The 24,455-nt window shown below is 43.2% G+C and overlaps 3 protein-coding genes across 5 annotated transcripts in view; all 3 read left to right on the top strand.

Moving 5' to 3' along the window:
• Positions 1-6,773, top strand: part of SMG1 (SMG1 nonsense mediated mRNA decay associated PI3K related kinase) — a 64,977-nt gene extending 58,204 nt beyond the window's left edge. The window contains exons 55-63 of the mRNA XM_027743935.2: positions 90-227; positions 1,113-1,265; positions 1,598-1,777; positions 1,992-2,219; positions 2,662-2,873; positions 3,073-3,179; positions 3,911-4,090; positions 4,234-4,340; positions 4,987-6,773. Of these exons, the coding sequence (XP_027599736.1) occupies positions 90-227; positions 1,113-1,265; positions 1,598-1,777; positions 1,992-2,219; positions 2,662-2,873; positions 3,073-3,179; positions 3,911-4,090; positions 4,234-4,340; positions 4,987-5,064 (1,383 nt within the window). The 3' untranslated portion in view covers positions 5,065-6,773. The remainder of the gene's footprint in view (positions 1-89; positions 228-1,112; positions 1,266-1,597; positions 1,778-1,991; positions 2,220-2,661; positions 2,874-3,072; positions 3,180-3,910; positions 4,091-4,233; positions 4,341-4,986) is intronic.
• A 4,880-nt stretch (positions 6,774-11,653) lies between these two features.
• On the top strand, positions 11,654-18,621 carry ARL6IP1 (ADP ribosylation factor like GTPase 6 interacting protein 1). Of its 3 annotated transcripts, none has more exons than XM_027743974.2 (6): positions 11,654-11,734; positions 13,742-13,875; positions 15,498-15,617; positions 16,487-16,604; positions 17,248-17,332; positions 17,575-18,621. In XM_027743974.2, the coding sequence occupies exons 1-6, from the start codon at positions 11,699-11,701 to the stop codon at positions 17,691-17,693; spliced, it is 612 nt and encodes a 203-aa protein (XP_027599775.1). In that variant the 5' UTR covers positions 11,654-11,698; the 3' UTR covers positions 17,694-18,621. The 3 variants fall into 3 exon arrangements, with proteins under 3 accessions (XP_027599775.1, XP_027599777.1, XP_027599776.1); XM_027743976.2 differs by lacking the exon at positions 11,654-11,734 and adding an exon at positions 11,862-11,989; XM_027743975.1 differs by lacking the exon at positions 11,654-11,734 and adding an exon at positions 11,996-12,103.
• A 739-nt stretch (positions 18,622-19,360) lies between these two features.
• RPS15A (ribosomal protein S15a) lies at positions 19,361-23,686 on the top strand. Its single transcript, XM_027743983.2, has 5 exons — positions 19,361-19,381; positions 20,437-20,574; positions 20,771-20,850; positions 22,266-22,351; positions 23,551-23,686. The coding sequence occupies exons 2-5, from the start codon at positions 20,442-20,444 to the stop codon at positions 23,642-23,644; spliced, it is 393 nt and encodes a 130-aa protein (XP_027599784.1). The 5' UTR covers positions 19,361-19,381; positions 20,437-20,441; the 3' UTR covers positions 23,645-23,686.
• The last annotated feature ends 769 nt before the right edge of the window (positions 23,687-24,455 follow it).

Here is a 24,455-nt window from a genome sequence, read left to right as displayed (position 1 = left end):
TCATAAAATGTACCAGAGCACTAGAATTGCTGCTTATGAAGCAAAGTATTTTGTGCTGATAACTGAGTGTTGCTGTTACCTTCTTAAAGTGGCAGCACGAAGATCTCCTCATCAGTCGCCCACAAGCTATTTCTGTCACTCCTCCACCTCGTTCTGCAATTTTAGCCAGCATGAAAAAGAAACTTCACACGCTCAGTCAGATTGAAGCTTCGATTGCAACAGTACAGGTACGACTGTTTTGGGGAGGTTTGTTCACCCGAATATTGAAATGTGATTCTAACACAAACTTCAAAATCATCTGCCACTTTCAAACTATGGTATCTATCTTGCTGTTGTGCACAAATGTCGGGGTGTTTAATAGATCTCTTTCATTATGTCTGATATATCTGTCACAGTGTTTGATTTTGCTGTCTAATCAAAAACATTTTCTCTGGAATATCAGTAAATCTCTTTGAGGAAAAATACAAATCTGTTAAGGTGCCTTTCTTTCTGAAGGGTGCTCATGGTCCTATTCTTTGTCTGCCTTAGAATTTACTACAATGATAGTAAATAATTTTACTAGCTAAGTGTCAGAAGCTTCCTTTGTAGATCTGGGCAAAATTATTCTGTGTGTTAAGGTTTGTGTACTGTGGCTTGGCTCAGCTTTTTAGCTTTTCTTGGTGTCAGTATTATAGAATGTTTAATTGTTTAAAATAAATAATGCTTAGCTTCCTGAATTTTAATTTCCCTTTTTAGTTATAAAGCTACTATTTGTAATAATTTTTTTAATTATTTGCAAAATAATTGAGGACTCCCATGATTTTATATAATTCTTAGCCTAAAAATGTGCTTACTTTTGCTTTTTTTTTTTTAATGGCACATTGAGATCTAGACTGGTTACTTTTTATAACAATCAAACTCAATTGTGATGTGTACTGAAAATAAACCTTTAAACAGCATAAATTAACACCTGTCAATCATGAAGATCACAGTATTTTACATATATGGGCATAAAAATGTGTTATATATACATTTTTTTTTTTTAAGCTAGACTTGGAATGATATATATCAGTATGGATTGTATATATGTATATACAAGTGGGGTTTGGATTTCTTTTTCTTCCCCAATGCAGGAGAAACTAGCAGCACTTGAAGCAAGTATTGAGCAGCGTTTAAAATGGGCAGGAGGTGCTAATCCTGCACTGGCACCAGTCTTGCAAGATTTTGATGCCACTATTGCTGAAAGAAGAAACCTTGTACTTAAAGAAAGTCAAAGAGCAAGTCAGGTATTATAGATAAGTACAGTACTACTGATTCTAAGTGTATTCACTCTTCATTTCCTACTTGAGATTTATGTAGAAGATATTTTTCTGCTCTGCCTCTAAAGGCCAAACGTAGATAACCAAATACTTCTGGGAATCCCTCTTGAAAAGCAATATGAATAATGTCTGTGAGAATTGCTGCAGGGTTGGATGACCCTGAGATGATACAGCTACTGTAACAGAGCAGTATCTGTGTGTTTAAAATTCTCACTTCTAAGGATGTGAAAAAAAATGCAGCTTGTATAATAGGCAGTTGAATTGGAATAATTTATCTCACTCTTGCTTTGATTTTTCAGGTCACTTTCCTTTGCAGTAATATCATTCATTTTGAAAGTTTACGTACTAGAACAGCAGAAGCCTTAAATCTTGATGCTGCATTATTTGAACTTCTCAAACGCTGTCAACAAATGTGCTCCTTTGCATCACAGTTCAACAGCTCAGTGTCTGACCTGGAGCTTCGTCTGCTCCAGAGAGTGGTAAGCAAAGGTCAAAGCAAAACTTAAACATTATAGAATCCCTGTAAGGAGTTCTCAGTTTTGTGTTCCATTCTAAGTCAGTGTTTTGTGTCTCTTCAAGTGGGGTGTGGATCACAGGGTTTGTGCTGTCAGCTGATAAACACTTTGCAGTGGCATCTACACAGTAATTGAATTTTATCTCTGGATACAGATAAAATGTTTCTGTTATTTTTAGGGCACTGGTCTTGAACATCCTATTGGCAGCTCTGAATGGCTTCACTCAGCTCACAAGCAGTTGACCCAGGAAATATCTACCCAGAGAACAGTACAAACAGAAAGAGAACAGCAAATAGAAACAGTTTGTGAAACAATTCAGAATCTGGTGGATAGTATTAAAACTGTGCTTACGGGTCATAACAGACAACTTGGAGATGTCAAACATCTACTGAAAGCTATGGCAAAGGTATGCCTGAAACATCCTTAAATTTATTCCTCAAACTCATGTCAATACAGTTTAAGAAAGATAACACTTGCAGCTATGTGCTTTTTAAAGTATCTAGAAATAGTGAAATGTGTTCATGCATATGGGGTTCAAGACATAGAGTTAATTTTATCTCTTAAGAATTCATAAAACTTTCTAACGTTAGGCTAAGCAGGCTTTGGTTGAATTGAACCTTTTCTCTCTATTGGCAGTTGAAATACTTTGTTTATAAATTCTCTTGGTTTTTAATCAATCAGTAAAACGTTTTACCATTTTTAAATTTACCTTCTTGAAATGTAACTACTGAACATTATGGTTATTAGTAGTCAAATGACAGACTGAGGGGCTGAAAGGGCTAAGAGATGCTCAACTTTATTCTCAGCCAAAATATAGCAGTTAACCTTTTTGCACATCTTTGTTACAGGATGAAGAAGCAGCTTTGGCAGATGGTGAAGATGTTCCCTATGAGAATAGTGTTAGGCAGTTCTTGGGCGAATATAAATCGTGGCAAGATAATATTCAGACAGTTCTGTTTACATTAGTTCAGGTTATGGGTCAAGTCCGCAGTCAGGAACATGTTGAAATGCTGCAGGAAATAACTCCCACCTTGAAAGAACTAAAAACACAGAGCCAAAGGTAAGGAAGTCATCTTGTCTGAAGTGAGAAAAGGCATTTTGGCTTGTCTGCTTTCATGTAGCAGAAACACATCACGAGGCACCTACTTCATGGTTGTCTTGGAAAGCAGAAATCTTTTTGCAAAATTTGACTTAATTTTCTTTTTGAGTTTTCAATAAGTAGTTGCATGAATATTTATCAATTTCATTATGTTTTCTAGTGTCTACAATAATCTGGTGGGTTTTGCATCACCCTTAGTCACGGATACATCAAATGAATGCTCAAGCCCAACTTCTGCTCCTACATATCAGCCAACCTTTGCTGCAGGTAATACTTGAACAAGTGCAAACATGAAACCACAAGGAATTGATATTAGAGAGGGGATCTTAGCTCTTACTAAATTATGAAATACGGACAACTTCTATAAGATTATAAAACCCCATAAAATTTAAGTAATACATCGTACAATACTGAATGACTGCTTGATCATAGCCTTTGAGATCTGGTTTCACCCCACAACACCTAGAACACATGGAAAGCACTGTCATATGTATCAGCTGAACTGTAGTTTCTGTTAAATTAGTATTAAAATATATGATAACTTTGGAATTAATTTGGAAACCCTACAAAAACATTCATGTCTGCAAAATTTTCATTACAGTTAAAAACATGAATAGCATTTCTCATGAGAAATCCTTTCTATTTAAAGAATTATTCTACTGTCAATATTGGGACTAGGTGCAGGTTTATAACTTCTATCAAGAAAAAGGATTGCATTTTATAACTGCCCTACAAATGACAGAGGTTGAGAGCCCATGGAAATTAGCTTAATGTAAACAAATGTTTTGCAGTGGAATAAAACTTCTTGTTTATGAAGTGAAAGAAATTAGAAAATGCTAAGATTGAAAACTGGCACAGAGTTTAAAATGCAAATTTAAAATGCATTTGTTCTGAAGGAGTGATAATTGCATTTGTTACACATTTAATTGTGCTTTTTCTTGCCTCTATAATATATTATTATTTTGAAGACTTTAAGCACTTTTAAATTTTCTTTCCAGCTGTACGTAGCAATACAGGGCAGAAAACTCAGCCAGAGGTGATGTCACAGAATGCAAGAAAGCTAATTCAGAAAAACCTTGCAACATCAGCAGATACTCCTCCAAGCACAGTCCCAGGAACTGGCAAAAGTGTTGCTTGTAGTCCCAAAAAGACAGCCAGGGACCCTAAAACAGGAAAAGGTAAATACAGGCCTTAAAAGAAATAAACAGAAAAAGCTAACCAAAAAAATCCCACCACTGACAGCAACAAAAAAACCTAAAATGCCTTGGTGGTTTTCTGTGCAGGAATGTAAAATTGGATTAACTTTATTTTGTGCCTTTAGCTGTGCAGGAAAGGAATTCATACGCAGTTAGCGTGTGGAAGCGGGTCAAAGCCAAGTTAGAGGGCCGAGATGTGGATCCCAACAGGAGAATGTCTGTGGCTGAACAGGTGAGTGGAAAATAATAAAATTCCAATGCTGGTCCTTGCTTTAAATATGTGGTAGTAAGGATGTGTGTGTGCTGAAGTGTGCCTTCAAGTTCCTTTTGGGGTGTGGGACATATTCCAGTGCAAATCAGGTTTGCTGCTGCCTTGTATTGTTGCATTCATTTTTTTATTTTCCTGTCATGTGCCTTTGTTTTCTATATGGGAGGTTTATGTAAAGTCATGAATTGGATAGAACTGCCTTTTGTCTTTCAGTAAGCTAACATTTGTTCCACAGCTGTTGATAGGCAAGGAGAACACGAGATCTGTACAGCTGTCCAAGGACAGAACTTGTCTGTGTTTGCTGAGATAACACAGCCACGCTCCTGTCTCTGGGAAGTGGAGTCAGGGGACCCAGTTGTTCATATCAATTTAAGAATGTTGTGGCTATTTTCCAGACAGGGGCTATGATTGAGATCGTATGACCTTTTTTTGCCCCTGCAGAGTAAATTCCTGTTTCTTATGTGGACTGTGCAAAGTTATGTTTACAGTTACAATAATTTTTCTTCCACTGAAACATTTGCAGGTGACATTCAACAGTAAATTCTAAGATCACTTAAACACCTTTACAATTTTATCTTATTTTTAATTACTTGTTTGACCTTTTTAATAGGTTGACTTTGTGATTAAGGAAGCAACTAATCTAGATAACTTGGCTCAGCTGTATGAAGGTTGGACTGCCTGGGTATGAGTAGGGAGACAGCAGATCGGTCTGGTTCAGCGAGGTCAGACATCCACCAGAATCAACTCGGCCTCAGGCATCCGTAGCCGCACCACAGTCGGTGGTGATGCATACTGGGGCTTAATCTGAGGAAACCTAGGAAATCTCGGTGCACTGGGAAGTGAATCCTGCAGGATAGCTGCACTCAGGGATACGCTAAACACAATGGTCTGCAACCCCCACGGTCAAGGGTGAAAGCTCACCGCTTGAGCAACACGGTTTGTCTTTCTGCTACGGAAGAACTGCAAACGTGTCTGGGGGTCAGCTGCAGAAAGAAATCAGGATGCTACAAACCGCAGAGTGATTTGGAACTCAATTCCATCTGACCCTGTGAACAATTCAGGAAACACCGAACCCTGTTCAAAGAAAAACAGAAAAATGGGGCCATGAAGAAATCACAGCAAGGGCAGATTTGATGCATTCAGATTCTTGTTACTCTTGTTATGTGGCAGCAGTGCTGGTTGAGTCGACCAGTTAGTACGGGAAAAGGCTACAAAATGTAAACTTCAGAAATGGACTGAAAGCAAAGAGCTGTACATCAGATATACGCTGCATTGGAAGAACTTCTGAGATAGAAGAAAAAGCCTTTGTTCTCTTCTCCCTTTCCTCTTTCCTTTCTCTCCTGCCTTCCAGCCTCTCCTTGCATCCACCCCTCTTGGCTTATTCTTGTAGGTTAGGTGTACTTCCAATATACTCTTTATTTCAATCCTTCTACTTCACAGTTTAGTCAAATTAACAACTTGAATTTTGTTTGGTAAACAATTTTTCCAAAAGCACTGAAAATATAGAACATCAATGATTACTTATGAGTTGGATGGTCAAGTGCAAAATGTAATTTTGGTTATTTTAAAGTCATTTTTGTGATTCTATTATGTACAGTTCCTCAAAATTGTCACTGTGCATTTAAAAGTAATGAATTCTACAGGCATTTGATTTAATGTGCACTTCCCTCTGCTTGCACTGTACACTTTTTTGTAATTCAAATTGTCCCTCCAATCTCATTCTACTGTGATTGCTGTAGTTTCTTTCGTACGACGTAGCTAAACCAATGTAATCTTTACCTTTTTAAAAACCAGGATAGAGTATCTAGTAGAGTTTTACATTGTTGATGACAGATAAACAATAAAGTGATGTTCTGATGGAGGTAGAGTGATATGCTTTTTACTTCACTTTCCTAATTCTTTTAGTTTACACTTGTAAATTCTATTGCTTCACGTCACAGGGGTATACGTATAATCCAAGAAATGAAGGACTCTCCAATTTTTTTTCAGCTAGATCTGTAAAGATTTCTGCAAAGTAGTTTTCCTTTGCCATATTACTTCTATAGATGGTTGTTCAGTAATGCATCCGTAGGGAATCTTCCACCAAGGTTTTTTTTAATCAGTTTTCAAAGTGTGATTATGGTCAGAAAAGTCTCTCTAAAAATGGCATCATCTTACTTGGATCGAGGTCCTGCTTGTCTGCTGGTTGTCTAAAAGACTTCTTGCTTCTTTTTTTAAGTGGGACACCTTTAGGAAAAGGCAACTTCCTTTTCTTAGAGCAAATAAACCCCACAGAATTCAATTACAACTACAGAATCATACTGGTGCTGATATCTAAAGCAGAAATGCACACTGGCATTCTCAACCCAGATAAATTTGTGTAGTTATGTATTAAAAAATTCTTTTCTGTAAACTTCATCAGTTCATTATGCGCAGTTCCTGCAAAATGGGGGAAGATCCTTTATGCCATTTTAGTCACTTTTCAGAGTAAAAACACACTTTAAATACAGCATTTTTCTGTTAAAATCCAAGTACTAAAGGATTTGAGCCAAGCCCACTACTGGTATAAAATTAATTTAATTGAATGGGTTTGCAGCAGTTCATCTGAGTATGAAGCTTGGCTGGTAATTTTCGGATAACATAATGAATGCCAGGCAAACTTGTGTTCCTTTCAGTATTTGCACTATGCTAACTGCTCTGCCTCCGCAGTAGGTCTTAGAATTCACTTTCTCCTCTGTTGCCAATTTTTCGTGGACATGCACTTTGAAGTGTAAGAGTTTTCAACAGTCACATGGCCTTCCTTGCACTCTGATTGCCTGATTACCTCTAGGGAAGTCACAGGCTTTGCATCTAACAGTACCCGTGCAAATGCATTCCACTGCCGCTGCTTCCTGCCCCTCTGCGCCCGTCGCATCGCAAGGAAAGGTGTTGGAATGTTGCAGTGAAGAACATTCATATGCAGAACAAGACACTTGACACTGTTGGTCCTTTTCATTTTTCTCCAGTTTAAAAATAACCTTACGAACAATCTGTTGGAGAACCGTAGAAACAGGAGTGTGTTGTACCTGCTGTTTTGTTTCTTGGAAGCTGGGGGGAAGGGAGGGGTAATGCACTCACCTGTGGCTCATGTATTATACCTCTGCAATCCAGAAATGAAACACTTGTGTGGAGATGGGTTCTTACTGCGTAATTTAATAAAGTTTAAACAAACAAACAAAAAAGAATATGTATTTTTAATTTCCTTTTATGCAAAACTGCGTGTGGTTGTGAAAATTACAGGGAAGAATGAAGTGCCTGATACAAACAAATACAAACCAAACCCCAAATTAAGGCAGGATTCTCCAGAGATTTAATTTGCATAGCTAATGTAAAGGAGACAGCTCAGATGTGCAGGAGTTAGTGGGTCTGCTTTTGTGTGCTGGTGCATTTTTCTTGGAAATGTTGACAGTATGGCAGGTTAGTACAGTCTTGGTGACACCGAAAATCCAGATTCTGTGCATGCCGCTTGCATAGTAAGTAAGACTGCATTAGTTACATTCTCTTAAAAGATGTGTCTCTTATAAAGACATAAGGATACTTCATTTATTTTCAGTAAAACTGCTATGTTTACCTTTCTCTGCAGTGAGGCACACCTAGGGTAATGCTGATCTGGAATCACATCTCTAAATACATACAAATCAGTTGAAGCTGTAGAAGTCAAGCAGTTCAGCTGATGGCAGTTTTTTTGTGTGCCACTCACCTGCAGTAAATGATAACCAAGGGATCATACTATGAAGTAATTTCTCAAAGCCAAATTCCACGTATGCTCAGCAGTTTTGTTACCCCCTCCCAGTTATACAGGCTTGTGGTTGAGATGCTCCTAACTCTTTGAAAATCCGTCTGCTTGTTTGCCTCTCTTCCTGTTCCCCTTCTGTAAAGCCAGGATGTGAGCACAGCTCTGCCAAACAGGTTGCTGGGATGTGTTAAACTGGAGTCTTTAGTGGTGTTGGTAGGTTAATGGCAGTGTCAGTGTAACTGAAAATGAAACTACAACAGATCTGTACAGTTATTTTTGTACTTTGTAGGGATTTCACGGTCTGGTTTTGCTTTGTAGCTATTAGTTTTGCCTTCAAGGATTAGTCTATTTAAATAGTAATATTTTGTCTAATTTTTCAAGTATCTGTAAAAGACTCCAGACTCATATAAATTGTACATCAATCAGAGGCAGGGAGCTACTTTTCCAAGGAAGAGTGAATGAGAGATCTATAAAAGCATTGGTGACACTTTAGTGCTGTCCATAAACAGCACTGGTAAAATCAAACTGCTTGGGGATATCTGAATGAGAAGCACCATATAAAAGTATTCCTTCAGAAATACGAGAGAGGATTGGAGAAGTTAAAGCTCTTGTTTTTCTGAATGCTGTAGACTTGAAGGTTAATTTGCTTCAATTATTCATCAGTGTGTTCTGTGCCTGATACATTAGACATGCTGTTTTAGTACACTCAAGTACTTCAAAGGTTTCTTTGCTTTCTTTTTTTTCCCTTTCCTTTTTTTTTTTTTTTTTTTTGGCAAGCTTTTCCTAAAATTAGCAGACACCTACACTTTATTACACTTTGTGCATTAAAGAATTGGACTAGGAAAAAAGTTTAAGATGCCACCCATGTTTCTTAACGCAGTCTCAAATTACAACATGCACTTTTTCCTTTAGTGGAAAATGGTTATGAGTATACATTTTAGTTAGAGAAGTTTATTGGAAATACAGATATTATGTACAACTACTGCATGTACTTAAATGCATAGCTGATTAGAGCAATGTTGCCATTCATCAGGCTAATTTTTTATTAATAGCATAATAAATGCATATTAGATATGATGAAAGGGTGGAGGCTGGACATGCAAACTTTGTGTCTATTCTAAGTGCACAGAGCAACTACACTGCTCCTCTTAAAGGTACTTTGGAGTTAGCTTGGGCATTTAATGTTCTGTGCATCTGCTGAGAGAATTTCAGTAAAGGAAGACTGATCCCATTGCAGCAAACAAAACAATCGGCTGGCTGTAGCTCAGGTGAGGTATGAGAGGTGGGACTGAGCTACTGCCATTGCCACCCTCTGCATCAGGCACCAGGCCTCAGATTTTAACAACCAAATTTATAAATATATACATGTATATGTACACACACACATTGTTTCTGATTGTACATGGTGTTTCACAAGGCCTGGCTGCCCAGCAAGGAGGGTGCGAGCAGGTGGCTGGGCCCCACGCTGTCCTCTCTGTGCAGTGTGATGGCCCATCTCTGGTATTTCTGGGTGTGAGGGCACCCAGCAACACTCACCTTTCCCTCTGCCCCTCCAAGTTACGGAGCAACACTTAACATGAGGGAACGGCACCTCTGCAGGCCCTATGGGATGCGAGAAAAGATGCCAGGGCAGACTGATCTGGGAGCTGGCATTGGAAAGACTGGCTGGAAGATGATGAATGTGACGGGTTGAAGATGATGGAAATGCCTGCTTTTTCTATTGGTGAGTTTTTTTTTTTTTTTTTTTTTTTGTGGTGAGAACTGTATACATGGACGAAGCCGGGGGCTGGCTGATTGTATCAGACACGTCTGGTTGTGCCACAGCAGCGCTGCTGCAGGACACTGCAAATACTCCTAAGAACTGCAGTGCATCATAAAATCATAGAATACTGAGGGTTGGAATCGTTTAGTCCCAGCCTCCCTGCCATGGGCACCTCCCACTAGACCAGATTGCTCAAGGCCTTATCCCACCTGGCTCTGAACATTGCCACGGCTGGGGCACCCACAACCTTATTGAGTAACCTGTTCCAGAGTCTCACCACCCTCACAGTGAAAAATTTCTTTCTATATCTAACCTAAGATTCCCCTCTTTCAGTTTGTACCCATTACTCCTTATCCTATCACTACAGTTCCAGCTTCCCTGTAGGCCCCCTTCAGATACTGGAAGGTTGCTTTGAGGTCATGCTTCTATGTGTCTCCTTACTCTTAAAGACTAATAATATTACTGCTAGTATCACTTAGTTATGAAATTAGTGTTCGTTTGAGTTTTGCTGTGGTAAAATTATATTTTGAGAGTGAACTCCATCATTTATAAGTGTAAAATGGTACACAAAATACTGTTACCTTTTCGCAGCATGTGAATGCATTTTAAAGTTGTTCAGTAAAGAATCTGTTCTTTACATACATTCTTGAGTGAGTGGGAAAAGCACTCTGTGAAAGATCAAACCATTCAGGACTGACATGTGTTTGCTTTTACAGTGTCCTCCTTAGCCCTTCTCTTTTTTCTCTCCACCAAGCTGGTGCCAGAGCAGTTTTGGTGCCCAAGATGTTTTCTTTGCTCTCATTTTAGCCTTGCATTGCACCCTGGGCAATGTGATTAAGCTCATTAATGCACGTGCCTAAAGCATTTAGAAAGTTGAGTCAGAAACAGTATTTATATCCCAGTGCCTTTCTCCTGTCTGTTCCCGTGCTTGCCACAGGTTATGAAGGACATAAAACACGTTGGGCTTTGATGTTACTGACAGTGTTGGTGAGGCCACACCTCGAGTGCTGTGTCCAGTTCTGGGCCCCTCAGTTCAGGAAGGACATTGAGGTGCTGGAGCAGGCCCAGAGAAGGGCAATGAGGCTGGGGAAGGGTCTGGAGCACAAGGAGGAGAGGCTGAGGGAGCTGGGAGTGTTCAGCCTGGAGAAGAGGAAGCTCAGGGGGGACCTTATTGCTCTACAACCAGGAGGGTGACAGGAGGGTGACAGGAGGGTGTAGCCAGGCGCAGTCCGGCTCTGCTCCCAGGCACCCATGACAGGGTGAAAGGACAGAGCCTCAAGCTGCACCAGGGGAGGTTTAGATTGGACTTCAGGAAGAATTTCTTCACAGAAGAAATTAGATATTGGAATGGGCTGCACAGGGAGGTGGTGGAGTCACCGTCCCTGAAGTGTCCAAGGAAAAGCTGGACGGGGCACTCAGTGCCATGGTCTGGTTGACGTGGTGGTGGTGGTGGTCGGTCAAAGGTTGGACTCGGTGATCTTAGAGGATTTTTCCAACCTAACTGATTCTGTAATTTTTTACTGGGTTACCACCACTTTGAAGCCTCAGTAAAGACTGCCAGCCGCCGCCCGGCCCGGCCCCGCCCCGATTCAGCCCGGCCCCGCCTCAGCCGCACTGCGACGCGGAGGGGGGCGGCCGCGCGCACGCCTCGCGCCGTTCGAATCGCTCCAGCCAACCGGCGGCCGGCGGGGCGCGGGGCTTGGCCAATCAGAGAGCCGAGGGGGCATGCGGAGGCTATAAAAGGCGGTGGCACGGCGTGGCGCGGGAGGGCGTGGCCGGCGGGCGGCGGTGCGGGAGGTGCGCAAGATGGCGGAGGGCGACAACAACAGCGTCTACCAGCTGGTGAGGGCGGGCGGCGCGGGGACAGGGCACTGCCCCACGGGGGCTGCGGAGGGGCTGGCGGGCGCCGGGCCCGCGCTGCCCTGCCTTGCCCGCGTGGTGTGAGGCGGTTCGGTGCGTGATCGGCGCGGGGCCCGGCGGGGCCGCGGGCGGGGCGGCTCGTCCGTGTACCGGCCTGGGGAGCGGCATCGGCGGTTGTGCCGGATCCCGCACCAGCACCCGGCGTTACCTGACCGATGGGGCTTGCCCAGAATGTCTGTGCGTGTGTCCGATTGTCTGTGTCTGTGTGACTGTCAGCAGCCTCCCGCTGCGGGACCGAGCGCCGCAGCGGTGCAGGACAGCGGCGGGAGCCCTGTGATGAGCTTAGCTAATGTGCGAAGGGGGGCTCGAATGCTTAAATACGGGCATTTGCATATTTATCTCTGTAGGGCTGCTCTAGGAAATGGTAAAATCGCTGTAACAGCGAAGGAGGGGAGGCTGGAAGCGCTCGGGCGCTGCGGTGTTGCCCACACGGGCCGGGGACAGGGAGCAGCTGCCAAGAGCGCAGGGCTGGGAGGGAGGTCGGAGCCTGCAGAATGAGTGCACGGAACTGTATTCCCAAAAATCCGTGCCTTGCTCGGGAGGGATGCCCCTTTCAGAGCAGGAGTTCTCAGTTCTGGAAGCATTGTTGTTTGATTCACGAGAAAACACTTTTGACCAGTGGGCTCAGGGGTGAGGATGATGCTGGTAAAAACTGTCTCAGGTGTCCCCTACCTGGCCCAGTGGGATAACAACTTACAGTAGTTGTCCCCTAGGCTGGTAGAGGCAGGCTGGTGTTAGTAACACTGTTATATTCCAGTCTGCTTCCCATTAAATTTTGTCTTGGTTGTAACGTTAAATGCAGATAGCCAGAAGTAATAAAGCAAAACAGTTTGTCATAAAACGTCTCCTGGAGAAGCACAGGTTTTTGATTTATCTCCATGTGACAAGGTTGTGTTTATGACAGGAAATAAGTATAATTGGAAGGTGTTCAGCAGCACGCCAGGTAGTTTTCTACACTTTTTGTAGTTTTCAAGTAGTTTCCGGTGGTATCACACAAGAAAACTGCTTTACCCTGGTAGCTGCACTCAGCTGTTTGTGCTGTTTTAGTGGTGGAGTTAAATGTAGCACATAGTTGAGAGTCAGACCTGCTCTGCTACCTGTGCACAGCAGACGTGCAGGTCTTGGTGACTTTTCAGCTCTTACTACTTGGGCAGCATTAGGTTCTGTTCATGGTTACCTGAGTTTTGTAATCTCTAAGATGCCTGTCTCCCTCTGAGGGGAGACTGTTAAGCTCTGTTAAATGTGGAACACCTCAGGTGAACTGCTTAGCAAGCTGATGCCAGTGCAGGAGATGTGTAGGGAGGAATGTAGGAATCATATTGGAAGTGGAGTTTAAAGGCTGCCTGATCACCAGGCAATCTGTGGGAAAACTTTCTTTGCAGTCCAAATGTGATCAATTGGGTAACTCTTCCGTACTGTGGATTCTGAGTTTGTATCCATCTTCCACATAATAAGAAACTGGTGTTGGACAGGAGCTGGAAAGCTTCAGTTTAATGTGGTAGAGTTGTCTTTGAAAATACATTTATTTTAAATAGTTCTCACATTGCAGTTTTCCACATGTTGAAAAACTTGAGAGGTTTTAGCTAGACTTTAAAACTTGACTTTCTGCTAATCTTGGAGGAGGGAGTATGGTAAATGGGAGATTGGGGGAAAACACCTTGGCAAAATGTGGGAGGAGATATTAACTGGTCTAATAAGATATTGCACTAGGACCTTGACTGTGGTAGGATCTCGATAATTTTAAAGTATCACTGCTACAATGTCGTATCTTAGTACAAAACTCACAAGATTATTAGTAATTTAATTACTCAGAAAGGTTTGTGACTGGGATCTTTAATTATTGCACCGGGTTTTTTTTTTAGTTGCTTCTGTGTGGGAATTAATTTGACATTCTGGTTAATAAAGGAGTTTTCTTCTCTTTTTGTGTAGGCTTCTGAAACTGCTGGCTTGGAAGAGCAGTTGCAAGGATGGGGAGAAGTGATTTTGTTGACGGACAAAGTCCTTCGCTGGGAGCGAGCCTGGTTTCCCCTGGCACTGATGAGTGTTGTTTCCTTTGCTTTCCTGTAAGTACCTTGTGGAGGGAGCCTGCAACACCAGTGCACCCCCGTGGTGGGTAGCAAACCTATTAAGAAAATTAGGAAGATATCTTCAGAAATCTAGCAGGAAGGCTTTTACTCCAGGTTCTGCTTCTTAAAGTGTGTGAACTTTGTTAGAAAAACCAGAAGTATTGAAAACAGGAAGTAACACGAGTCACGTCCTGTTCGGAGGAGGGACAGAGCTTTCTGCAGAAGCTGTTTCCCAGCAGTGGTTGCTGGAGTTTTTACTGTGCTCAGCTGAATATATTCTTCAATGGTGTGTCCATGTTCTGCACTCATCCTTTGTATCCTACTTCTTAGTCAAATCTGATCTCCTTTGGCTTTTTTCCCCCAAACCAACAGCAGTATCATTATGGAAAACTTTTTTCCGTAGGGCAAAATTTCCTATTCTGCATCTTTGCTGTGGTGTTTAGGATGAGTTCAGTTGGTTTTACATTCTCTGTCATCTCCTTTGAGAAAGGAGGAAAGGAAAGACTGCAGGTAATTTCCAGTCAACAGAGTGGGAGGATGCTGCCTGTCTGGATTGGAGGTGCTGGAGACACTTGTACGTGCCTTTGTGTAACATGGTAATAGTCAAGATGACCTGACCTGCCTCGTGCAGGCAGGTGTTACACCAGCTGGGCACTTTGCTAGTTGTATCTTTTCTTGCAATAAGGAGAGAGGGGTTACAAAATTGAATATTGACCCAGGTGAGGCAGGGATAATCACTCTTCTGGCTAATATAAATTTTGTGGTCTTCAGGGGAGTGAGGAGGATGGAAATCAAATGAAACTGAAAAGTAGATTTTGAAAGAAGTAATTGCAGGGACTTTAGGATATTCTGCTATAAATTTTTGATTATAAAAGGAAAGATCTTGAGTTGAATAATACTTTGAGGAAATGCAGAACTACTTCAGATTCTCAATTGGTACTTCATCAAAAATGAACTGGAACATTCAGCTCAGCACTGTGCAGATGTACAGAATGCCTGACCCTGCCATGGACTGGGTCATTTCCAGTGTTCAGGAAGTTCTATGAAGTGCAATTAAGTAGCACAGGGCACAGCTGGGTATTAGCAGACACTTAGGAGATGAGCTGGTTTTTGTCCAGTCTCCTTTCTGCCATGTTTGAGTGATGGCACATTGAATATGGACAGTGCAGCACTGTCCAAGTGGAGATTTATGGCTCCTTGTCTGGAACAGGTTTGTCTGGCTCTCAGAGGTGAGGCAGAGCAAATGACAACCTGCAGTAGATCTGAATTTTGTGACTTATGAACCAACAAAATTAGAGCTTTCACTCTACCTGGTTATTTCATGTGTTTACTCATCCTCATCCCTCTGTCAGTGTTAAGTTCACTTATGCTTGTGGCATTTTCTTATCCAGTACATTAAGAAAAAAAAATATTTTTCACCTGTTATTTCTCTGTTTTAGTGTTGAAGTACTTGGACCTCTCTTTATTAGTAATATGAGCAAATTTGTATTTTTTTTTTTGAGATTGGGCAAGTGGGTAAGTCTACTATTTGAAGTTCTGAGCCAGTCTGAAGAGGTGACCAAGTATGTCTAGTATTTAGCAGTTTGAGGATGCAGAAATAATTTATCTTCTCTCTGCAGGATGATCTACTACTTGGACCCATCAGTTCTTTCAGGCGTCTCCTGTTTCGTTATGTTCCTCTGTTTGGCTGATTACCTTGTTCCTGCTCTTGCACCTCGAATCTTTGGCTCTAATAAATGGTGAGGAAAGCTTGAATTAAAACAGTTTCTTGAGCGTTAATACATTATGAACTTTATCAAAATGGATATCTGATTTGCAGACACCAAATGGACTCGTTGTAGTGAGAAATCAGCAGTCTCTGTTACATATGAAGTGAGGGCAGTAGTAAGATGTTCCTCATTCTTTTTCTGGAAGATAATTACTACAGCAGACCTTTATTGTTCCTTTACTTCTGGAAAAATAAGATTTTTTTTCAAAGGAATAGGCACATTCTTTGCTCTCCATTAAGGATGCTAATTTTTAGTAATTAATGGATAATCAATACTGAGAACTATAATTATGTAGAAGAGTATTGACTGTATAGTGGCAGTATTAAATATGATGAAGGAAGAAAACAGTGCAGTGAGTATGGATGTGATTGAACAGTCAGCTGGAGAAGGACCCAATTTGAACTAAATTTTGAGTTAAAGTAAATTTTAGTGTATCTGCTTTAAGATGACTGGTGGATAAAAGTTCTTGTGTAGTACTAACATAAAAAAAAGCCATAGTAACAGACACTGATCTCAGGTGTGTATTACTTGTGTGTATCACACTGGTATCAGGTTGAGATCAGTGGTCTTCTGATTTGAACGTGGTTGCTCTTTAGGAGTTTAGGAGAGTCAGCATAGAGGAAAATGACATGTACAATTGCATTACAGTGCTAAGTAAATAAGAGGTATAAAACTAAGCAAAGCAAATGCCAGGATAAGCACTGGATGTATTTTTACTGCTGGAAAAAGGCCATGGGGGATTTTTATAAATTTCAGATTAAATCTTGAATTCTTATTTCTGGCCTGTTTGTTTGTTTGTTTGTGTTTTTGTTTTGTTTTGTTTTTTTCTTTAATAAAAGGACTACGGAACAGCAGCAAAGATTTCATGAGATTTGCAGCAATTTGGTAAAATCTCGTCGCCGGATTGTTGGCTGGTGGAAACGCCTCTTCGCTCTGAAGGAAGAAAAGCCTAAAATGGTACTGAGTCCTAGGAGTTAATCTCTGTTGTCTTTAAGATTTTGTTTGGTTTAGCTTTGTCTGAAGTATTTTATCAAGGCATGTGCCTGAACAAGCTGCTATTTTGAACCAAGAACTGATAGTTCTGGCTGTGACATGACACTGGTCACACATTTGGGCAAGATACAGGACTTCAAAACTTGCAGTTCTGTGCATTTAGGAGCATATCCTTGATAATAAGATAAAGCCAGACTGGATTTCTCTGGATAGGTAAATTTTCGGACACAAGCTGTTTGCTGTGTACACAAACAGTCTGAAATACTAGATCTCAGTAGTGTGTCAGCTGGTACATGAACTGCTGAGCTACTGTCCCAAAAACAGCCTTGGGTGTGGTGTGAGGCTGAGGTGGTGTCAGTGGGGATGGCAGGGATATCTGGGCAGAAAAGAACTGCAGTCCTGTAAAGCTGATGGTCTGAAAATAGATGAGAACATACAACTGCAGATGCTGTAATCTCAATTTTAACACACCTGTGCATAGGTATTGCATGTAGAAGAGCCAGAAAACTTCCAGTTAGTTTTAAATGTTAACATGTTGCCAAATACTGAAGGGAAGAGGAGAATCCCCAACAGGGTCTGTGGTAACTCTTCCCTTTTCACTTTTTAGTACTTCATGACCATGCTCTTTACTCTTGCCGTGGTTGCCTGGATTGGACAGCAAGTTCACAATCTTTTTCTGACTTATCTTATCGGTAAGTATGAACATGCAAAACACCAGGGACTTTTTTGTTAGCTCTCTGAGAAGGGGTGAGAGTGGTAGAAGTAATTTTTCATGATGTTAGTGTGGTGGGGTATCTTTGTTGTGGAGTTCTGTTTTTCTCTTTTTAAGCAGTTAATAGAGCTTAAGGCAAGCAAGGAATTGCAAAGTGACAGAAGTTTGTTAAGAGAGTGTTAAGGGAGTATTAATTCTTTTTTTTTTTCTTCCCCTCTATAGTAAGTTTCTTTTTGCTGTTTCCTGGACTAAACCAGCATGGGATCATCACAAAGTATATTGGAATGGCGAAAAGGGAGATAAACAAACTTCTCAAGCACAAGGAAAAGAAAAATGAATGAAGACAACTGCTGTTCACTCTAGTTAAAGGTTTCCTTGGGATCAGTTTTGAGAATTAACGTATAATTAAGACAGTAGAAGTTACATTGCTCACTGGCTTTTTTTTGTTTTTAATTGGCTCCCTGATGAAGTGAAAATGTCACTGCAGCAACTGCTGTGGGTTTATCTCTCTTGCTGTGCTGAGTAGGGTTCTGCAGCCTGCAGCTGATCCTGTCTGAGAGATCCTCTCCTTTGGTGTGTGGAGCTTGTTAAGTGTCTTCATCAAACTAAGAGCCCTGTCAATAAACACCCCAACAGCAGAGCTGTAATGCCTGGTAGTAGTTCTGTAGTTCACTGATCATTAGTTGTGGCTGCAGCAGGTATGAAAGGCAGTTCTGAAGGCCTTGGAGGCTTGTTACTACTGATCCTTGTGGCAGGAGAACAATTAGCTGAATGAGAAGGGCCATAGCTGAGGGTGCACACCCAGAATGGGGGCAGAAGGTGTTTCCATTGTCTCACTGAATCTGTTTGTATACCAGATTATCTGTTGAGTAGGGGTCTGGAATACATAAATCTGTAGTTCAGTTATTTAGCTGTAGTGTAAACTCATTGCACTGAGACTGTAGAAAATGAGTGAAGGTGTGTGTTACCTGAACAGCTGATTGTTCTGGAAACTGCTGTTGTCATGGAGCCATGTAGCACGTTTGGTTTTATGAATGTTGTTGTTTGTACACAAAAATCACTCTGAATATGCTGGGTTTGTCTCTGTAAATAAGCCTGAATTGTTTGTGCTTTTCTATGACCTTTCCCTCCTTTTTTAAAACTGAACTTTTTTTCTTTAAAAAGCTAAAACCTGTGTTAATGTGTGAAAAGTTTACTGTTTGAAAATGAACTCTCTTCAGTGTCTATTGTAACTGTTGAATAGGTAAATACAGACTAAAGAGAAACTTGTTTAAGACTTGCTCTTTGTGAATGGACAGAAAACAGTGTAAATGCATTTTTCAATCAAGAAGAGAAGCTGGGAATGGTTTAGGAAGTGTTCTACTGGCACAGCCTGTGGCCGGGAGAGATCTGGATGTGAAGGGGAATGGTTTAGGAAGTGCTCTGGTTAATTGGTCCGGCTTGTCACTGTGAGAGATCCTGGACGTGGGGGGAATGGTTTAGGAAGTGATGCGCTTAACTGGCACAGCCCGTTGCTGGAAAAGATGTTAAAAGCCAAACGGTGACACTGCCCCTTGTCCCGGGGCTGTTCCCACGAGCTCTGGTGCCTCCCCTCCGCCCCTGCACTGATACGGCTGAGGTGCTGCACATCTGCCACAGCACCGAGCGCCGGCTTCCCCTTGGGCGTTCAAACAGTAGAAACACAGCCCATCCTCCTGGTGTGGCTTTGCTCTCCGCAGCCCCTCGGTTTGCCCGTGGGAGCCCTCACGGTGTCCCTGGGGAGTACACTTGGGGCACACGGAGGGCTTTCCTGGGGCCCGGCGCTGCCCGTACGCGCGCAGTGTTTTGTCCCTCGCGCCCCGGCGTACCCGACCGCTCGAAGCGTCCCCGTTGCCATGGGAACGTCGCTCCGGAAGCGCGGCGCGCGCCTCCAGCCAATGGGGGTGAGCGAGGCCCGGCGCGCCGAGTCTCGCGATATCTCGTGGCGGCCGGCGGCGCTCCCATGGTCCCGCGCGGCCGCGGCCCTTCCTTTTCCGCCATCGCGCCGCCGGTGAGTGGGACTGGGCCGGGCCCCGCCGCATCCGCCCGCCCGCGCCGCCATCCGCGCCCCGCGCCCGCCCCGCCCGCGCCGCCGCGCACGCCGCCTCCCGCCCGACCCGCACAGCCCGCTTGGGGCCGCCCGCGCCGCCCCCGGCGCCGCGCGGAGCCCGCCGAGTGCCGGGCGGGCGGCGGCGCGTCCCGCCCGTGGCCGCACAGCGATGGGCGGCGGGAACCGCGGCGGCGGCCTGGCCGGAGCTGCGGGGAGCGGGGCTGCGCTGGGCAGGGTGCGGGCGAGCCGCGCCGCGGGGCCGGGGCACTTGGGGCGTGCGGAGGAGGAGGAGGGAGCGGAGCTGGGGGCGGGCAGGGCCCCGCACTGGGGGCAGCCCCGGCGCAGGGGGTCGCGGGCAGGAATCGGCCAGGGCTGGTCCTCTGATTTCCTCTGGAAAGTGGTGAAAGCCTTCGTGTGCCGCAGGACCTGCCTCGGTGACCCTGATCGGCAGCGCCGTCGCGGCGGGTTCTGGCGGCGCCCGGGCTCTGTCAGGGACCGGGTGGCCGTGCCGAGTCATCTCCGCCCTCCCAGGGTGCTCCCGGGCTCTTGGCATTATCACTGGAGCTGATGCCGGGTTTCCTTCCCGCAGCTCTGTGTTGTCTGTGGATCCTGCAGGGATTTTGCAGCTCAGTGACCCGAACACCATCTGTTGATTTAACACCACGTAGGACCCAGTTATTGTACAGGGCTGATACTGCATAACTGAATTTTAAAGCCAAACTGATGTACCTGGGGAAGGTGTCACTCTGCTGACATGGTGGGTTTGAAACCTTCCTGTGTGTGCTTTAATACAAAGTTTAAGTGAGTGTCAGATATTCTGACTTGTCATGGAACTCTTGTCATGGATCACTCTTCTTGATCACCCCTGAGTACACCCTGAGAGTGCTTTTTAGGGTTTAATGTGACTTCCTGCCAGTCTTGGACCTTTTAGGCCTAAAATTAGCGTTAAGAAGCAGCGCTGCTCGGCGTTTCTGTGCTGAAGAGCTGTGCACATAACTCATAACCCCTCCCTGCAGGCACCATGGTGCGCATGAACGTCCTGGCAGATGCTCTCAAGAGCATCAACAACGCAGAGAAACGTGGGAAGCGCCAGGTCCTCATCCGGCCGTGCTCCAAGGTGATCGTCCGCTTCCTCACCGTGATGATGAAGCACGGTGAGTCCTGGCCCTGCTCACCCCTGGGGGCTGGGGGTGCTCTTGAGTAGAACTAAATCAAGGGGCTTGAACTAGAGTTATGTGAGATAGTAAATGAGCTGTGTTATTGTAGTTAACTGTTACACATATATTTAAGTATATATAGAGAGAGTAGCTAAGTGTTACATATTTGATTGTCTGCTCGTCTCTCCTGCAGGTTACATCGGTGAATTTGAGATAATTGATGACCACAGAGCTGGGAAGATTGTTGTCAACCTCACAGGCAGACTCAACAAGGTAGGGTTTGTCTTCCTGATTTCGGTTTTCTAGGGATGTATTTAAATGACACTTTTGTTATTATTTTGACTTTATCTGCTCCATTTCTGAAAGAATTGCTTGTGAAGAAGGTGGTATTTGTTGAATCCATGTAAATGAGAGCAGTATGGATATTACCAGTTAACAGGCTGGTTAATTTGTTGAGATTCATAATAGTATGGGTCATTAATTGCATTTCTTTTGAATTCTGAATGTGCAAGACACATTTTCAGGGAAGTCTGCTTGCAAGTGCTGTGTATTTTCTCTTTCTTCAGAGGCTTTGTGGCTGTCTAGTGGTTCCTCAGTTTCTTTGATGTTTAAACTATCTGGAAGACTTGTCTTAAGCGATAGGAGCCAAGTTGTTTTCCAGTTGATGTTTGATACCCGTAGGTGTGGAGAAGACAAACCTTTCTCCTGCTGCCAGGGGGCTTTTCTTGAGTCGGTGGAAAGTTGAATGTTATGTTATTTGGTGCTTGTTAAGTTCCTGGGGCATTTGAGTCAGTCATGTGTGTTTTGAAAGTTTTTTGACTGCTTTTGTCTCAAAATACTGAGCTGTCTAGTTCTGTGTTGACTTGCTGTGCATCCTTGTTTCCAGTTACGCTCTTCAAGTGAGAGGTGGCTCTTCAGTAAAGAACTAAAAAAATTGTTCAAAACATGTTGGGGGTATCTCCATGATGAATACATATTGCAGCTGAAAATTGCTTGAGTGTACAAGGCAGAGAATTCTGACACTCCCAAATGACCAGTGTTATGTGTCTGTAATGATGTTTGAGTGTAGTGTTCCTCTAATTCTGCTGGGGTGCAGCTGGATATAAAGTATCTCTCAATCATTGCAGTAAGGGAACAGTTGTTTGGCTTAGAAAAGTGTGCACAGTGCAGGAAGGTGTGCTTCTGGTTTGGTCTTGGATAGTTATTGATGTACTTGGAGCCAGTGAGGTAATTGGAGGTGGTAGTGGTGGTCATGGTCAGTAATATGATTAACTTGAAAACTTCAGTAACTTCTGTGCATGTTAATTTTTTCCTGATTAAAATCTACATGTATTTTTTGCTAATGGTGTACAATGGTTAGAGGTAATCTATGGTTAGAGTAATCACAGGATTTTTGCTGATATTATAGTGTGCTTTTCTGTCTCCCAGGTCCGGGCACTACTTGGTTAGTGTAGCTCCAGCAGCAGTACAGGTTTGTCTGTTGAGGAGGAGGGTATGAGGCTGAGGAAATAACTGCTGGATAGTTACTGTGTGAGGGTCTCAGGTGGGAGGAATTGCTGCTCATACTGCGGGTAAAGGAGTGTGTGTAACTGCACTTGTTAAACTCCTTCAGCCACTGAATTGGGATGACAAATGTGCAAATCCAGTCTATAAAGTTCTTCAGTTTGTAATGGAATTCTCTTTTACAGTGTGGTGTAATCAGTCCCAGATTTGATGTTCAGCTGAAGGATTTGGAAAAGTGGCAGAACAACCTGCTGCCTTCACGTCAGTTTGGGTAAGTGTGAGGAAGAATTAAATGCTTGCGTGTAAAAATGTGGGGGTTTGTTACCTGTGCAAACTGCCTGAGTTAGCCTCACCTGACACCTTTCCTCTGATCAGTGTGGAGGTAAATACCAGTCTAAAAATCCATCTTCCATATAAATGCTCTTTTTAACTAGTTTTAAAGGGGCACTGCTAAGCAAGGACCTGTTTCTGTTTGACTTTGGTAAATCCTCGTTTCAACATATCTGCAGTCTACCAGAAAACAGGACTTTTCTCATACTTCTTTTAGTTTTATTAATGGCCATTTGTAAATGGGGAGGAGTCATGTAAGTTCCCAGGTCAATGGAAGTAGGTTATATTACTGAAATTCAAATGTCCTGATTTTGTGTGAACTGATCAGATATTAAGTGATGAGAGACTCGGAGCCTCCGTTTAACAAACTTGCACAACACAGAAAATCTTACTATTATGCAGTATTTCCCAAAATAAACTGAGTCAAGAGCAGTAAATGCCAGTGCACCAGGATGGCAGAGCTAGAAGAGTCTCCAGGGCCTCAGCCAGTCTGGAAGGATTAACAGTTCCATGTAATTTCTGTTCTTAAAGCTCCAGCAGTAACTCCTTCAGCTGTCCCTGAATACCTCCCATGTGTGTTGTCATTGGGATTTTTAAGTGTTTGTAGAGTGGTGAGACAAGATGTTCTCAGACACGCAGCTGTGTGGGTGAGGGGTGCTGGCAGTCCAGGTGCTGGCACTGGCAGTGACAGTGGCTGCTGCAATTGTCAGTCAGATGCAGAGCCTCACCTGCCTCAGGCAGTGTTGGGCACCGAGGCAGAGCCCCAAGCTGAGGAGCTGCCTTGGCACCAAGGCAGCTCTGCCTGTGCTGGATAACAGCACCCCTGGAAGATGGAAAAGTGGACTTCATCTAGAAACCTTTGAGGTGCTGCTGCTGCAGCAGCTGAATGGGCACTGCCCAGTGGGAATGCACAAGGAGACAGGCAAATATTTGGGGAACGGAAGGCTATGCATGTCCTGTGTGTGCTGCAGGGCTGTGAGAGGAGCTGCCTTCACTGTCTGGTAACCTGATTTCGCTGTATTAGGCCCATTCTTACAGGCACAGGTCTTACTGTTGTAACAGAGAGATGCAGTTGGTGCTGTCAGCTCTGCACCAGCCTGGAACACAGCGATAGACTGAACATTTGTTCTCTCTTGGCAGGTACATTGTACTGACAACCTCAGCTGGCATCATGGACCATGAGGAGGCGAGGCGAAAACACACAGGAGGCAAAATCCTGGGGTTCTTTTTCTAAAACTTGTAAAAAAAGAGGATACTAATAAATTGTTCAAATGGACTCTGGTGTTTCCAGTCGGTATTTTAATGTTTTTGAACCCTGCCTGTGACAGTGCTTTTAACAGACAGCTCTTCCAAAGTGCTCAAGTTCCAGCTTCACTTCAAATGGTGTTTGGGTTCCACACCATCCCCGGTCCCAATTTTATTTCTGTTAATTACATAACATACTTTAAATACTTCCCACTGGACTGATAGTTTGGGATGCCTGCACAGGAGAGCCTCAGCAGCGGAGCTGTGATGCTGAACTAATGCTAAACCCAGCTGTCCTGCATGGGGTCACCTCACAGGTGTTCAGTACGTGTGTGACTCTGAGGTTTCACTTCTTGAAATAATAGAAGATGCCTTACCAGAAAGTATTTCCTGTTTATTGTTAAAAAACTTAAAGTGTGTGGAATTGTGGAATAATTAAGATGGTTGAGGTTTGATTTTGGATCACAAACTTGTTCCACATCATATGCTGTAAGGAGTAACTGAGGTAGAGAGGTGAATAATTTTTTTTTCCTTCAAATTTTTACTTTGAACATCTTTTGAAACACACAGTTTTGGGTAGGGTTGTTGCTGTGCAACTGCTTTACATGTTGCCACAAAGATGTAACTGTATGTGATTTCTTAAGATTTTTAGAACAAGGAAATGAGGCTGAACCTATGGATAGTGAATATTGAGTATTGAAGGAGTTGGTGTTTGTTTCAGGCATCTGATGCATGACAGCACATTGTACTTGATACAGAGAAATCAAATTATTTCAAGGCAGTACAGGGAGCAGGTGACA

The sequence above is a fragment of the Pipra filicauda genome, unplaced genomic scaffold (genome assembly GCF_003945595.2).
Source record: "Pipra filicauda isolate LSUMZ 115617 unplaced genomic scaffold, ASM394559v2 scaffold127_size2900866_pilon, whole genome shotgun sequence".
NCBI classification, from domain to species: domain Eukaryota; kingdom Metazoa; phylum Chordata; class Aves; order Passeriformes; family Pipridae; genus Pipra; species Pipra filicauda.
This window is presented reverse-complemented; position numbering and strand designations above follow the sequence as displayed.